The sequence below is a fragment of the Bufo bufo genome, chromosome 1, assembly GCF_905171765.1.
Source record: "Bufo bufo chromosome 1, aBufBuf1.1, whole genome shotgun sequence".
Classification (NCBI taxonomy): Eukaryota; Metazoa; Chordata; class Amphibia; order Anura; family Bufonidae; genus Bufo; species Bufo bufo.
In genome coordinates, this window is record NC_053389.1 from 192,794,859 (window position 1) to 192,812,605 (window position 17,747).

Genomic DNA, 17,747 nt, shown 5'->3' on the forward strand with positions numbered 1-17,747 from the left:
GCTTGTTCCGGAGCCGCGTCTGTAAACGCGCATAAAATCACGCATACAGAGCGTTCCATCCCATACGCTCAGGTCTGAACGCAGCGTTAGGGTAGCAGTTTTTTGATCCAAAGCCAGAGGTGGGTCCAGCAAGAAGCAGAAGTCTTTCCTTTAAATTTCTCATTCCCTTCCAACCCATTTCTGGCTTTGGCTCAGAAAACTGCCATGCTAAGAGTGGATTCACACAAGTTTTTTTTTATTTTATTTTTTTATGCGCTTTTGCATTTTTGTGGCATTTTTTGCACACGTGATTTTTGGTGTAGTATTTGTGGTAAAAACACCAGCTGCAGATATTAGCTGAAGGTCTACGGGAAATCTTCTATGTGTCTGGAGTGTTTTTTTTTTATTACAGCATGTTGAAGCAGTTGCATTCATTCAAGTGTTTTTGAACTCCTCTATAGGACTGAAAATGCCATCTACACACTGGCTTTGAAAAACACTATAGAAAACACATGCAGTATAGTAAAAACCACAAGCGGTTTTCTATGGCTTTTTTTAGTGGTAAAAAAAAGCCACAGCAGATCTATGTATAATGGAAGATTAAAGGGTTGGCCAGGAAATTTACAGACCTATCTGACCTGTCAAATTAGTAAGGTCATTACTGAGTAATTGGTGAGGGTCCAACCTCTGGTATTTTCACTAAGGGCCCGTACACACGTAGGATTTTGACTCTGTTGTTAAAAGGGTTGTCTGGGTTTAGAGCTGAACCGGGGCATATCCCCATTTTCATCGCTTCAGCCTCTCTAACATGAGCATCAGAGCATTTTATGCTCCAATGCTCTCCCTTGCCCTGCACTGTATCGCGCAGGGCAAGGGCTTGTTTGTTTATTTTTTCACACTGCTAGGCAGAGGCTTCCACCTAGCAGTTTTGCCAGTGATGTCATCAGCACTGATGGGCAGGCTTTAGCACTACCCTAGCCGTTTTACAGGCTAGGGCAGCGCTAAAGCCTGTCATTAGTGTCGGTGACGTCACTGGGCTCACTTCTGGGCGGAAGCCTCCGCCTAGCAGGCCCTATGGAGAGTCCGGTACGTCACCAGATCTACATAAAAGGCCTTTGCCCTGTGCGATTCATTGCAGGGCAAAGGAGTGATGCTCATATCAGGGGGGCTTCCTGGGTGAAAATGGGGGTATGTCCGGGTTCAAACCTGCTGACCTGCTCTCAGCTAAGCTCAATTCCATTGAATGGACCTAAACCGCGAGCAGCTGCGGCAGCGGCTGTCCACACACCACACCAATAAGGGATATGTATCTTCTTGGCAAAAAAAAATACTCTGAGAAGAACAAGACTTCAAATCTCAGATTTAACTTGTGCAGCCAAAATCTACAAAGAATGAGAGCTCACTGGCAAAGGCGGGGAGGTAGGAATCCCCAGATCCCAGCCTTTACCTGCATGGTTGTTCCTTCAATTCAAATAAGTAGGTACAGTCAGCAGCACCCCCAAAGGGGACAAGACGGGGCACTTCCAATGGGACAACCCCTTTAATGTATACATTTGCCACAAACTGTAAATAAAATAACATTCCCAAAACTGGAAACTTTAAAGTGATTTTAAAGAGCAAGCCTCACTAGGCATCTCATGTTCAAACCCAATGCACAAGGATACAAGGTCAAGCTGGGCGAAACTGTAAATTGCACCCCTAGGCATGAACCTATGAGGTCTGCTAGCTTAGGCTTGACCAATGTTATCTGTGTCGAAAATATAAGACACACTCTTCAAATATACATAGGCAGCACACCTTCCATATACAATAGCTACTCATCAAGGTCAAATAACGTTCATGGCAGCGGTGTATCGCTAGAAAACCGTATTCTGTACGATCATGTGTTTGCTGTTAGTTTTCAGTTATGAATGGAGGTTAATGATTAATAAATGTCAGTTATGAGCGGGTACGTGACCAGGTGACTGTGCAGAACCGTCCACATAACGAGAGTCTGAATACAACGTAAGTGCACACAGAGTACATGTAGTATTAGAGGGCACGGATAAGTGTGGCTGGTCAAGGAGACAGGCTCTGTGAGGTTGTAGTGTCCTCTGTGGGTAGTATTTCGATACTACTGTCTGGCTGACTGGGGGACACACTGTCGGTGAGGTCTAATTCGTGGACCTGGCTTGGAGAGAGGGGTTGTGGAGGGCTGGCTGTGTCCGGGCTGGGAGCTGGACTCTTTACATCCACCATGCCGAGTAGCTCTTTAATATTAAGAGGTAATTCCTGCAAAAGGAAAAAAAGACGTTAATGAAAGGACATCGTCGAATGCTCTTCAAAATTAACCCAATGGCTCCTGTAAATATTTTTATAAAGGAACAGGATCTCAAATTACGACTGCACATCACTAGAGAGATGAAATCCTGCACGGGGGTTGAGCGGATACCCAGATACCATGCCTAAGATCTATGTTTAGGAGAAATTTCACTACACTGCATTTTCCATCACAATGTCCTTGCACTGCTGTTAACTTTGCATTAACTTCAAGGAGATTTTACTCCCCAGTTTTGGTCGAAATAGTGAAGCCCAAGTCTGGGTCCACATCACGTTTTTGTCTTACATTTAACACATACAAAAAACGTATACCTTAAAACATTAAACATAGGGCAAAAAGGTGACGTGAATCCAGCCTAACAAGGGAAAATACAGGAACACAATTATATTCCTAAGGCTACAGGATAGCGATGAGTTTTTTTCTATGTTATAATCAGCCTATCCTTCATTTACCAAAATATTGGGAGCTTTTAAAACAATATGCATGTATGTCAGGAAGGCACATTTCATAGCAACAATCCAAGCTAGGTGACCACAAGTTCTATGATGAGGTTTTTGTGTAATGCGGTGGTCACCTCCCAAGGGGGAGCAGTGGAGCCTTTAACCTACACAATGACATAGACACAGGTAGTACTGCCTTCCTGGCTGTCTATAAATTATGCAACATGACGGTGCCTTCACACGTGGCAGATTTTGTTGCAGAAAATTCATCTAAACAGGGGTTGCAGAAAAGGAGATTTTTGTATAACTTACCAGTAAAATCTCTTTCTCGCTCTTCATTGGGGGACACGGGAACCGTGGGTATAGCTATGTCCTCTAGGAGGCGTTGACACTAGTAAAAGCTGTTAGCTCGTCCCCTGGCAGCTATACCCCCTCCAGCCTGGAGAGAGAGCTTCAGTTTGTGTAGACGCAGTAGGAGAAGCAAGCCAACCAAGAAAAAAAACATGGAACACCAACCATGCCAAAAGACCCAACAGGGTTCTAACCATCAAATGCCACAACTGTGGCCGAACAACAATACTGGGTGGGTGCTGTGTCCCCCAATGAAGAGCGAGAGAGATTTTACTGGTAAGTTAGTTATACAAAAATCTCCATTTCTCGCCCATATTCATTGGGGGACACAGGAACCGTGGGATGTCCAAAAGCAGCCCACGGGGAGGGAAAAACCACAAACCCATGAAAGCAAGCGTCCCCGCTGGTATCTAAGAAACTGCCGCCTGCAAGACCATGCGGCCTAAGCAGCGTCCGCCGATGCATAAGTATGCACCTGGTAAAATTTTGAGAATGTGTGTAAGGAGGACCGGTTGCCGCGTTACACCACTGCGCAGCCGAAGCGCGATGCCTCAGAGCCCAAGAAGCGCCTACCGATCAGTGGAGCGAGCCGTGACACCGGGTGCAGAATGGTACAGCATTTGCAGACCGAATCCATCGTGCAATTGCCAACTTGGAGGCAGCCAATCCCTTGCATGGAAACTCCGGATGACAAAAAAGGGGTTCCGTACGCCAGAAGAGACTGGAGGCCGCCAATAATGATCAGAGCCCTGACGTCATGACGTAACTCCCTTCTTAAGGGAGTGAAGGAGAGGGACAGTGAAGGAAGGACAATTCCTACATTGATGTGGAAGACAGAGACCACCTTCGGGAGAAAAAGGAATGGGCCGGAGAACCGCCTTATCCTTGTGAAGAACCAGGAAGGGTTCTCTGCAAGAGAGCACCCCCAACTCGGACACCCGTCTGATGGATGCGATAGCCACAAGAAAAAACTACCTTTTAGGACAGGAGACGGAGAGATCTCCCCCAAGGGAACCGAATGTGCCACTCCCTGAAGGAAAGTTTCCATGGGCACCAGGGGAACCAGAGAACGCTGGAAGCTGCCCAAGGATAGAAGCGCCAACACCTGACCCATCAAGAAAACTAAGGGCTAAACCAAGGTCCAACCCTGGTTGTAGAAACGATAGGACCGTGGAGAGAGAAAAAAAAAAAAAATGGAGTGAGGGAATGTCCCAACTTTCACAGAATCGCAGTAGGACCGCCAGGTCCTATAATAGATCCTGGGTGGTGCAGGCCTCCCGACCTGAATCATAGAGCGGATGACGTCCGCCGAAAAACCTTCTCCACATCAGGATGACGGTTTCAATAGCCACGCCGTCAACCAAGACCCTAAATGCCGATTAAAGACAGGACCCTGAAAGAAGGTCGTCTGAGCGGCAGTGACCTAGGGACGTCTCCTAGAAGGAGAACGAGGTCGGTGTACTACACGCGACGGGGTCAATTCGGAGCGACTAGGATTTGTCAGAATGTCCTCCAGCTTAAGTTTCCGTAGAACCCTGGAAAGGAGGGGAAGAAACACGTAAGGAGGGAGAACTCCCGCCAAGGAGAAATCAGGGCATCCACGTTGCATGCTTCCGAAACTCTGGCTCTGGCGAGAAGGTGGGAAGCTTTCGTGTAGATACCGTAGCACACCCGGACCAATGGAAGAGTTCCTGTAGAAGGAGGGATGTGGAAGGCGCCACAGCCCACCAGTCGGACCAGAACGTGCCTGGAATGGAAGGCCACCAAACGAATACCCTGTGCAAATGCAGATGAGGGAAGGTAGTAACGTAGGAAGTACCAAGGCATGCGGGGTGGCTATGAATCATGAGCCAGGAGGAGGAAAAGACGGGGAATGGGCTTAGACCTAGCCTATTCTTCTCCTGTCAGACCGTCGCTATACAGAGGTAGGCAAGGATTGAGGGGCTGTGCAAAAAACTCTGCCTGAGGAGGAAGCCAGGCAAGGGGAGTCACACTGTATTGCTAGCCCCATACCCCAGCAGAGGAGGGGGTCACCCGCAGAGGCCACCGAATTCAGTGATAAAAGAGACCACCGCCTGACCAAAGAGCTGTGCAGCAAGAACCCAAGCATGTAGTGGTAATGCAATACCGCTCCCACAGTAGTAGCCAGCGTTTGTCCTGTCAGCGCAAAACTGAGGGGGAGGCCCGAGACTATCCGTAGAAGCCATGTACCATACTGCCCCAGTTAAGTAGAGCTACCTTAAAAACTCTACCTGGAAGGGCGCTGAACAGGCGCAACTGCCAAGCTAGCTCCAGGGTAGGACCCCTACCGAGGGGGGATGTCCCACAGGAGTGATCACGAACTCGAGCATTAGCGTAAAGCTGCACCTGTGGAGGAGAACAAGCTGTAGGAGTTAAACCAGAGTGCCAGCATAACCACTTTCCCAGAGAAGGGGGGAGTGGTGGCTAGAGAATACGGAGTCAGTGAAACACTCGACTCGCTGGAACACTCACCAAATATGTGCAATGGAGTACGCACCACGTATTGATGCGGACAAAAAACATGACCTACTGGAACATGCTAGGAACCCTCAGAGAAGACAGAGGAGTTATAATCATGCGCAAAACCAGCACCAAAGGAAAGGAAGGATACCATAAGGAATAGCCACCGTGTTCACTGGTGGCACCCATATAGCACTAGAGTAAGAGTGCCGGGCACCTGCGAGTACCGACTGTTGCCACGCCCCCTTGGAAATAAGCGAAGGCACCTAGAGCCGTGGTGCCGCAGAATTACAGCATCTGAAGAGGTTTAGTTATTCCCCGCTAGTGGATCACTTGTGGAAGGGGGTAATGCAACAGAAAGCACGGTGATGTGGAACACTCCGCCTATGGAAGGACAGTCGGAACCGTATTCAATGGTAGTGCAATTAGCTACCTAAGGAAGGTGGAAGCATACTGCAAGTACTAGCCAGTGGTAGGGAGAATACCCCACCTATGAAGGGGGGCGAATGCCCACGGCGAGAACAGTACCCCGTGGGAGTGCAATTGTTGCACCTAAGTAAGGGGGTAATGCATACAGCACACAATGTAACCAGTGATAATGTCATTGCGCCATGAATGGATATGCATATGGCAGGTCCGGAACCCCATGTCATTGTACTTAGTCCACCTATGGCAGGGGACAATGTATAAGGCAGATACTGTATAACGAAGTAGTGCAGTTACTCCGCCTAAGGAAGGGGTAATGCATACAACAAGTACTACCTGGCCACCTTAGACGCAATCTCGGGAGACTGCTTCGGACTCATGTCAGGGTCTGAATCAGTGATCCCCCCCCCTCCCCCTCCGGACAGACCCTCCCCTGTGAGGGAGAATGTGTCTGAGCAGGACCCTGGGAGGAAGGGTGAGGGTGCGAGATATTCGAGATGACGACGTCCTGCTGTGGTACGCTTGCGCGTAGGGCTACCCCTTTAGAATCTCGCCCCTGGCAGTTGTGGACTGCACAGGTGTGGACTTGTCAACCAAACTACCCAGGGGGTGGAATGGGAACTTCTAGAGGTCTCTCCACCAGATCGCGAAGGCGGTGCATTAGCAACCAAACGAACCCGGAGGGTGGATGGGAGGTTTCAGCAGACTACCACTGGATTGCGCAGGTGGAGAATTATCAACCAAACGACCAGGAGGGTGGATTGTAAATGTCCTTTTGTAGAGATTCTCTATTGAATTGCACAGGTGGAGAATTATCAACCAAACTACCCCAGAGGGTGGAATGGAAAGTTCCAGCGGTACCCCCACTGGATTGCGCAGATGGAGAATTAGCAACCAAACGACCCCAGAGGGTGGAATGGGAAGTTCCAGCAGTACCCCACTGGATTGCGCAGATGGAGAATTAACAACCAAACGACCCAGGAGGGTGGATTGGGAATGCCAGAGGTCCTGTATGGAATTTTGCATGTGGAGAACTATCAACCAACGACCCAGGAGGGTGGATTGGGAATTCCAGATGCTCACTACTGTATGGCGCAGGCGGAGAATTATCAACCAAACGGCCCCAGAGGACGGACTGGAAATCCTGCAGAGGTCCTTCACTGGAATTATCAACCAAAATGACCCGGAGGGTGGATTGGGAATACTTCAGCTGTCCTCCACGTGACTTGCGAAGGTGGAGAATTATCAACCAAACGGCACCGAAGGGCGGATTGGGAACTATGCAAGCTCCTTCTTATCTGAAAAAGGGACACGGTCCCAGCTGGGACCACACAGACAGGGTGGTCCTGCGGTGATGAGGCCTGAGGAGGGGGACCCGGATGAACGCACATTTCATTTTCTGTTATTTATTTATTATTTTAAAAACTAGGAAGCCGGCCTCAATGCAGGAGGCAGGAAGGGGTTACATTTTTCCTCAAGTAAGGCACACTGTATTAGAGGTAATCAGGTGCTGGCCCAAAGAGGTGGCTGGCCCTTAAGGGTTAAGGCAGTCTAGGACCTGGGGGCGGAGCTCAGTAGTAGGGCGGGAAGAATTCGCGCCAGAGTGTGCCCAAGAGCCCCCCCCCCCCCTTCCCCCAGGGACAAAGACTGCGGCCCAGCCGGCCGCTAAGCGGCGATCCAAGGAGAGTGCCGCTCTCCCACAGCCTCAGCGCAGGAGGCGAGCAACCGAATTATGCGCCGGTCGGGACACATGGGGGCCGGAGCACCGCCCCCTGGCAGACTAAAAAGCGCGGGCCGGAACACCAGATCGCGCTGCTGTTAACCCCCTCCGGAGCGGCGCGCTCACACTGCAGCGCGTCTGCTCCCGAAGGGGGTGGATGATGGCGGTAGGTGTGGGGAGCGGGAGCCTCTTCCGCTCCCCCTCTGCATGCCTGACCAAGCGCACCGGTCCACAGCGGTGCGCTCGGCCTCCTGCTGACGAACAGAGGAATTAACCCCCTGAGCGCCTTGTAGGGAACTCCTCCTGAGGGGGGATGCTATGGCATGCTGTACTGCAACCTGAGTCCAAGTGATGAGGGCTGAGGAGGGCCTATTGACTTACACAGACAGGGTCCCAACCCTGATTAAAGTATGTAATCGTTGGTCATCATGGGGTCTTGAACCCCTGAGTATAGGCTGTCCCTGCTGACAATGATGACGAGGGAGGGGAGGGTTAAACATACTTACCTAGTCCCGTGTACTCACCTCATTTTCTGTCTTGCCGCCATCTTCACCCCTCCAGCTACTGGCACCGTAGTGGCAGGACACTGGAAAAGGGGGGCTTGGATGGGTGACCCCTTGGCTGGCGGGATGCAGGGGAGCGAGGCTGCCCTGGTCCACCTTGTCTTCTGTGGGGGAGGCAGCAGTGCGGGTGACCGGCACTGGCGCAACTCGACCCCGGGAGAACAGGGAGGTGAGGCGTCCACTGTTTTCCCATCTGAAAAAGAAGGAAAAAAATAAACTAAAATAAAAAATCTTCAGGAGCTTCCCTGCAGAGCAGGGAGGTCTTGCCTCCTATTGACACTAGAAAAAACTGAAGCTCTCTCTCCAGGCTGGAGGGGGTATAGCTGACAGGGGAGGAGCTAACAGCTTTATCTAGTGTCAACGCCTCCTAGAGGACATAGCTATACCCACGGTTCCGGTGTCCCCCAATGAATATGGGCGAGAAATCCATGTGCTTGCCACCAAAATAACTCCATTCAGATGAATAGAACGGATTTTCAGTTGCATATATATCTGCCAACAAAATCTACTGCGTGTTCTACAGTTGTCTACCTGTAAGTGATGCAGGGACAGATAGTGCTGCCCCGCAAATCTCCATGTAAATGGTGTAAGTACATAGATTAAGGGGGCAGCACTCTCCATGTAAATGATGCAAACACAGATAGGGTTGCCCCCTTATTCTCAAAATAAATGACGCAGACATAGATAGTGTTGCTGCCCGACTCTCCATGTAAATGAGTTACAGATTTACACTCAAACTCTTAACTCATTGTGATATTCTGTAACAAAAGTCACTGAAAAGCAATTGAAGGTCTCGGCTTAACACCACTAGTTTAGCCAAGCATGTGTGTTAACTACATCTGTAGACCTACATAGGGCTGCCCTCTTACTCTTCATGTAAATAATGCCGTCGCAGACAGTACTGAATTCATGTCTCTATTGTACCCTCAAATGCGCAGGGCAAAGGCATTTTCAGGAGTTCCGGTCCCAGTAAAATGGCTAGGGCAGCGCTAAAGCACGCTCATCAGAGCCAGTGACGTCACCAAACACACTGCCGGGTGGAAGCCTCCGCCCGGCAGTGTGTTATTGTAAACAAAGGAGCCCGTGCTCTGCGCGATCTAGCACAGGGCAAGGGAGCGCATCAGGGGGGCTGCCTGGGTGAAAATATGGGTATGTCCGGGTTCAGCTCTGAACCCGGACAACCCCTTTAAAACACAGATAGTATTTCTTCCCTGTCTATTATTCTAAATACCATAGACGTTGCCTCCCTTTCTCTCCATGTTAAGCAAACACTAAACTGAGTAATAAATGCTAAAAGTAAACCAGAGATAACGGTTTATATTAGGACCTAGTAAAATATGCTGTAGAGTGATTGTCAGTCTTGTAGTATACCATGCAGAGAACACAGGAAGGGTCAGGGCTTTTAAAAAAAAAAAAAATTGTCTCATTTCAAACAGGGCAAAGTAGGGAGGCTCCTACTTAGGGTTGTTTCGATACCAAAGTTTTGATTCGGTTTCGATACCATAAAAAAGTATTGCGATCCTCAATACCATTCAATGCCACGCGAAAAAAAAAAAAAAACACCAAAAAAAGCTGCGTGTATTCCGCATTTTATCGAACGTCCGGCCTATAATAGAACAGTTCGATCCTATTTTTTGGGGGGACCTCATATGTCCTCATAGGACATTTTTTCAATATTTTGGACTTTTTGGACGTACCGATATGTAATATGTTTATTTATTGTTTATATATTTTATATGTAAAATTGGGAAAGGGGGTGATTTATACTTAATATTTTGGTGGTTACTTTTTTTAACTTTTTATTTAATAACTATTTCCCCCCTTAGGGGGTAGAACCTGGGATATTTTAATCCCTTGTCCTATTCACCCCAATAGAGCTCTGTTAGGGTGAATAGGATCTCAAAATCACAGAAATATAGTGGGGAACTCCTCAAACCCCAAAGACTGTAGCGCGTTTCTCATTGGGGGAATAGGATCTCACACTCTCCCTGCTGCCCTATGCTTTGTGCACACGGCAGCAGGGAGCTTACCATGGCAGCCAGGGCTTCAGTAGCGTCCTGGCTGCCATGGTAACCGATCAGAGCCCCAGGATTACACTGCTGGGGCTCCGATCAGATGCTGCCCCTGCCACCAATGAAGAGGAGGGGAGGGGACCCTGTGGCCACTGCCACCAATGATTTTAATACTGGGGGGTTGAGGGAAGGGGTGCAATGCGCCACCAATGATTTTAATACTGGGGGGGGTTGAGGGGAGGGGGCGCACTGCACCACCAATGATTTTCATACTGGGGGGTTGAGTGGAGGGTGCGCACTGCCCCACCAATGATTTTCATACTGGGGGGTTGAGTGGAGGGTGCGCACTGCCCCACCAATGATTTTCATACTGGGGGGGGGGGGGTTGAGGGGAGGGGGCGCACTGTTCCACCAATGATTTTAATACCTGGGGGGACCACTGCGCCACCAATGATAATTAACATTTAATACAAGGAGCGGCACCTGAGGGGTTAACTGCCGCTGATCGCAGCTCCCCGCCAGCACCCGCCTTCTGGATTTGTATTAAACATTTACTTTCATTGGTGGCAGCAGTGGCACAGGGGGAGGGAGAAAGTGCTTCCTTCTCCCCTGTGCTGCTGAGGAGAAAACGGAGCGCGCTGAGAGCAGCGAACTCCATGTTCTCTGATACTAGACTGCGCAATAGCGAAGCCTAGTATTGAAAAAAGGCAAATCCCGGTATCGAGGTCGATACCAGACAAAAGTATCGTTTGGGTATTGAAAATTCGATACCCGAAACAACCCTACTCCTACTGCAGCCAGCTGTCTTACGGCCAGATAAAGGACAGGGAGAAGAAGCAGCGGAGACACAGCTGAACTCAGGACACACAAAAAAGATTTCATTATATATTTTTCAGTTTAAATCTTAAAATCAGACAAAATAGGATCAATAGAAAGCAGGAGGAAATGCTAGGCTTTTTTATAGGTTTTTGTTCATTTTCTACGTGTCATGTCCCTTTATTATTGTAGGCTTAGGGAGTGCTACTCTTCTGGCTCTCACTGTTAATTATATAGGCACCGATATAGTATTTCTTCCTGTATATGGTGAATTCTAATAATGTTAAAGAGGAAATTCTGTTAAAGTGATCTTCTTATGTTACAGTGATGAATCTGATCTCAGAATACCTCTGCTTTCCACAAAGAAAGGGTTCTATAGTGATCTCAAACACCTTTGACATTGCTTTAGAGATTTCTCTTACTGTAAATCCGGCATAACAGTCCCAACACACTGACATCGATTTGGAAGGTCTTTTGCTTAGAATATTGTGTCAGATATCCAGTAATGGGGATTTCTGAGCACTGTCAATGGAATGGGTTTTCTTTATAGTAAAATGTGCTTCTTTTTCTTAAAGGGACACTGACAGGGCCAAAAAGCATATTTAGGTATATATATATAACACACATTACAGGTCTTATAAAGTGTATTAGAATCATCTAAGTATCCCCCCTGTCCACCTTATAAATACAGTAAAATGAAGTTTTATAACCTGTATGAATCGTGTTCAATCTGCCCAAGGGGCAGTGTTTCATCTCAACTTGCACCCAGCCAGCCGCCCCCAACTGCTGTTTGAAGCGCTGCCCAGCTCATCAATATTCACTTCGCTGGGCGGCTACTAGTGTCCCCGACGCAAGATCCGGCGCATGCCCTGTACAATCCTATGGGCATCGGCCTCCGGCTCATCGTCGGGGACACTAGTAGCCGCCCAGCGAAGTGAATATTGATGAGCTGGGCGGCGCTTCAAACGGCAGTTGTGGCGAGCCTGGCTGGGTGCAAGTTGAGATGAAACGCCGCCCCTTGGCAGATTGAACACGATTCAAGCAGGTTATAAAACTTCATTTTACTGTATTTATAAGGTGGACAGGGGGGATACTTAGATGATTCTAATACACTTTAAAAGACCTGTACTGTCATATATATACCTAAATATGCTTTTTGGCCCTGTCAGTGTCCCTTTAAGTCAGACCCGATTTCTCCCTTAGAAATACTGAATTAAAATTCACATGAGAGTTTAGCGACCTTTATAAAAACAACATAATAATAATTATTATTATTATTATTATTAAGTATATTATTTACATTCCACTAGAATATTTAAAATAATTTGGAAATTATGGGATAAACACCATACAAATAAACTAGGTGGGCGCAGAGTAAGGCCTCTTTCACACGGGTGTTGCGGGAAAAGGTGCGGGTGCGTTGCGGGAACATGCACGATTTTTCTGCGCAAGTGCAAAACATTGTAATGCGTTTTGCATTCGCGTGAGAAAAATCGTGCATGTTTGGTACCCAAACCTGATCTTCTTCAGAGAAGTTCGGGCTTGGATCGGTGTTCTGTAGATTTTATTATTTTCCCTTATAACATGGTTATAAGGGAAAATAATAGCATTCTGAATACAGAATGCATAGTACAATAGGGCTGGAGGGGTTAAAAAAGTCCACTTGATAGCGCAGCCGGCATCTCTTCTGTCTCCTTCTTTGCTGATTGCAGGAAAAGGACCTGTGGTGACGTCACTCCGGTTATCACATGGTCCATCACATGATCCATCACCGTGGTAAAAGATCATGTGACGTCACCACAGGTCCTTTTCCTGCAATCAGCAAAGAAGGAGACAGAAGAGAAGCCGGGCTGCGCGAACTAGTGGATTAAGGTGAGTTTAATTATTTTTTAACCCCTCCAGCGCTATTTTACTATGCATTCTGTATTCAGAATGCTATTATTTTCCTTATAAACCATGTTAGAAGGGGAAATAATAATGATCGGGTCTTCATCCCGATCGTCTCCTAGCAACCGTGCGTGAAAATCGCAGCGCATCCGCACTTGCTTGCGGATGCTTGCGATTTTCACGCAACCCCATTCATTTCTATGGGGCCTGCATTACGTGAAAAACACACAAAGAGGAGCATGCTGCGATTTTCACGCAACGTACAAGTGATGCGTGAAAATCACCGCTCGTGTGCACAACACCATAGAAATGAATGGGTCATGATTCAGTGCGGGTGCAATGCGTTCAACTCACGCATCGCATCCGCGCGGAATACTCGCCCGTGTGAAAATCTTCTTCTTCTAAGAGCTCATTTGCATCCCTTTCTTTCCAGAATTCCAGAGAAGCATGTATGGCTGATAAGTCTCCTCACGCCGATTAAGGCGCTTTCTCCCCAAGGAGAGATAGTACCCACCAAATCCTGACTTAGGCCTCTTACCCAGTTAAGGCTACTGTCACACTGGTGTTTGTGATCCCCGTTCAGGGCTCTCACAAGCGGTCCCAAAACAGATCAGTTTTGCCCTTAATGCATTCTGAATGGATAAGATCCTCCTGACGAAACGGAGCCAAACATATTGTGTTAAGTTGAAACGATCCGTCCCCACTGACTTACATTGTGTGTCAGGACGGATCCGTTTTCACTGACACAATATGGCACAATAGAAAATGGATCCATCCCTCATTGACTTTCAATGGTGTTCAAGACGGATCAGTTTTGACTATGTTAAAGATAATACAAACGGATCCGTTCTGGCTATGATAATACAAACGGATCCGTTCTGAACGGATGTGTTTGTGCAGATCCATGACTGATCCACACCAAACGTGAGTGTGAAAGTAGCCTTAGCCCAGTACTCTCTGATCTGCACTGATGATGGGCAATCACCCTGAAACCGCTCTCTGCAGACGAGGTGTGGCTTATTTAATATCAGAGTCATGTCTCAAGGCCTATTTAAAGGTCGATACATTGACTTCTAGGATAGTTGCCTCATTATCTGGTGGCATTAGAGGCAGAGCTTGTTAAGAGCTCATTTGCATCCCTTCCCTCCCAGAATTCCAGAGGAGCATGTATGGCCTACAAGTCTCCTCACGCGATTAAGGCGCTCTCCCCCAAGGAGAGATTAGTACCCCCAAAAAAAGGAACCTTTAATATATATCACCAGCATACTCTGCAGCACTTTGCAATCATGAAAGCAGTAATGATAGAACATAAATAACTGACAAAGATGGAGACAAAGAGGACGCCCCATCACAAAGCAAAACAATGTCTGTGTCACGCAGAGCAGACTCCAGTGCTGCATTTTTATACTCTGAACTACTACAAAGCCAGAGCTAGTCCAATACAGAGCTGGCTGGTGAATGGGAGGCAATGGAGAGGTCAACAAGCACTGGCAGGGATGCGACGCTAGCAGCAATAACCCCTCTACTCACCTGACAGTGTGCCAGCTGCTGATTCAGGGCTTCAGCCCGACACAGAATGTCCTCCACACTCATCTTCATGGTCAGCTCGTTAATGTGCTGAACAGGAGCAAAGACAACAGACAATTAAGGATTGTAAAGCAAAGTGGAGAGGGGAGGGGGACAACAGGAAACTAATTACAGTCGTGATAACAAAACAAAGACAATACAGATTTGCACAGGAGTCATGATGACAAGATGCTCATAACAGTTATTCAACCTTCAGAGTCAGAGATGTGTTCCAAGAGGCTATGTTCGTCTTGGAGCCCCATTTACCCCACCACCATCGCTGACCAGAACCTTACCAACATCTAAATCTGCCATAGACATGACTAGTGGTGCGTTTACTTGCATGCACACCCTGCAGGGAACCAGTGCAGTGCCTTTAGTACTTATGTAAAACAAAGCCTTTTCCTTTAAGGCTCGGTTGTTTGTGCTGAAGACCTCTCTTTCTTTTGTACCCACCAACAGGTAGTTGTCATCATTCTCTGCTACAATACCACCCGGTCATAGCCACTGCTTCTACTGCCCCACTCATGTGTCACCCCTCCTCTTTTCCGATTAGTGACTGCGTGAATCAGTGCCAAGGCTGCTGTGATCACAGGACTTTATTCCTTAGCATGTAACTCTACAGACACAAAGACAGGGAATTAAATACCTTTTTGTAAGATTTTCAAGTTAATTTAGCTACAGTACATACCGTATTTTGTGTCTTTTAAACGTGAATACTAGTAAGTGCTTTCATAATGAAAGTGCTCACTAGTATGAAGGCAGTGCGGTGAGTGTAGTGCTGGCTGTATTGACCGCTCCCTGGTCTTCCTCCAGGCGCCGCTCTGCACGTGTCCTGACTGCATATAGTGTCAGTATGTAGACCACGCACCATGACCTGATGATGTACACAGTCAGTTTATAGTGCAAAGCGGGCCTGGAGAAAACCAGGGAGCGGCGAGTGCAGGAGAGACGGACGGATCTGCAGAGTGGCGGAAGAGCAGGAGAGGCAAGTTAAAAAAAGGGGATGTCGACTTTTCACTATTCATGACCTATACTCAGGATAGGTCATCAATATCAGATCATGGGGAGGTCCGACTCCCAGCACCCTTGCAGATCAGCTCTTTGAAGAGAAGGCAGAGGCGCTCCTGTCATCACTGGCCTAGGAAAGACAGAGAGAAGGCCGCAGCGCTCACAGGAGCACCGCTGCCTTCTCAAACATCTCAAAGGTCATCAGTTAGAAAGTCTCAGAAAACCCCATTTAAAGGCAAGTTAATTACTGCTAGAAAAGGAGAATATTTTGTATATAATTTTAATTGCATAGTACTGCAAAATTTAAAAAAATAGGCAATAATTCTAAAAGAAAATAAAAGTTTTCCATGGATATGGAGTTAAAAAAAATATAATGCCCCCTTCTGACAGAAGTGTATATTAAAGTATAGATAAACATTCTCCGTCTTCCCACTGGAAACAACACTCCCGTAATTTTGATTAGAGATGAGAGAACAGATTTGAACAAATCAATCAATGAATCAATAAATTCCCTAAATTTAGATATAAAGGCTCTTCAAGATAGCTGCACTTGTCACCACACTATACACCAGTGGTTACCAATGTCCCTTAGCCATGTACCCCCATCCCTAAAACTATACCTCCAAACTTACTACCACATACCATGCTGCATCTATTAAAAGTGCAGCATGAGAAAACTATGAGTACCCACTAGAAATACACAATCTACTCCATGCAGTAAAGGTATCGGGGGAGCCTGGGCTCTAGACCATTCTGAGATCACCTCTTTTCTTTACACAAATTGATCTATTAGGGAAATTGCAGCCCCAGAACTTTCCACCTGCCAATGTAACTGATGTCTATGGGAAACCCAGGCAGAGATCAGTCATTCTACTTGACATGAGGATTTTTTTTAGCCATTACTTAAAGGGGTTCTGCAGTTTGTTTAAACTGATGATCTATCCTCTGGATAGATCAGCATCTGATCGGCGGGGGTCCGACCCTCAGGACCCCCACCGATCAGCTTTTTGAGAAGGCAGCGGCGCTGCAGGAGCGCTGCGGCCTTCTCACTGTTTACCGCAAGCCGAGTGACGTCACGACTAGTATCAACTGGCCTGGGCGCGGCTAAGCTCTGTTCACTTGAGTGGACCTTAGGTGCGCCCAGGCCAGTTGATACAAGTCGTGACGTCACTGGGACTGCGGTAAACAGTAAGAAGACCGCGGCGCTCCTGCAGCGCCACTGCCTTCTCAAACAGCTGATCGGTGGGGGTCCCGGGGGTCGGACCCCTGCCGATCAGATGCTGATCATCTATCCAGTGGATAGATCATCAGTTTAAACAAACCGCAGAACCCCTTTAATCTGTATGTCAGCAGAACTACAGATTAAGCAATCTTTATTGAAGGCTGGCTCAGTCATTTGTACTGAGGAGACTTAACACATCATTTTAACTTTTGTGAATTTTAGATTTCATGTAGTGCCTGATCTAGCAGGGTACATCTGGATGGATTTTACCACAAAACTAGGGTTCTTATATCATGAGACATCAATTTAGAAAGATGACAACCAAAAATAAATCTTTATTTAGCCTAACATAATGGCTGCTTGTCTGTAGTCTTCAAATGGACAATTTACAGTTGTATATTGTAACTATGGACAATGTTCTAGCGTGAAGCTCTTGGACCCCAATGCAAAATCTGTAACAGGGCCCCAACCTACTACTATGTGTCATTTATAATACTGGTGGGCCCCCTCAGGCACGGTAGCACTCCCTATAGGGAGACCCTTGAATATGGATCATATATAGGACTTTAGAGTGAACAGATCAGAGGCTAAGCCTAGTCTCACTTACTTTAAGAATCTCATTGAAGCCATAGTCGGAGTTCATCAATGCTTCCCGCTCCGAGTCTAGGATACCACATGCCACAAGAAGGTGGAAGTTAGGACACGGCAGCCCCGTCCACAGCACCTTGATGCAAAAACAAACAAGGAAGATGATTTCTGTGCAAGAATATTATTATAACAGATCTGAATTAGGATGAAATTTGGCATCATGGATTCTGTCTGCAGATTTTCACATGGAACATCTGATATGTGGGCAGCGTGAGGCTGTTCAGAGCGATACTCGCATCGTGACAAAAAGGATCTATTACTCTGATGAACAACCATCTATGGATACTGAAAGCACTTGGGATGGG

The 17,747-nt window shown here is 47.3% G+C and overlaps 1 protein-coding gene across 2 annotated transcripts in view; it reads right to left on the reverse strand.

Moving 5' to 3' along the window:
* Positions 1-1,175: 1,175 nt before the first annotated feature.
* TBC1D17 (TBC1 domain family member 17) overlaps positions 1,176-17,747 on the reverse strand; it is a 59,237-nt gene continuing 42,665 nt past the window's right edge. For both annotated transcript variants that reach the window (XM_040433851.1, XM_040433858.1), the window contains 3 exons: positions 17,402-17,518; positions 14,526-14,612; positions 1,176-2,250 (listed from right to left, as the gene is read on the reverse strand). In XM_040433851.1, the coding sequence (XP_040289785.1) occupies positions 2,038-2,250; positions 14,526-14,612; positions 17,402-17,518 (417 nt within the window). In that variant the 3' untranslated portion in view covers positions 1,176-2,037. The remainder of the gene's footprint in view (positions 2,251-14,525; positions 14,613-17,401; positions 17,519-17,747) is intronic.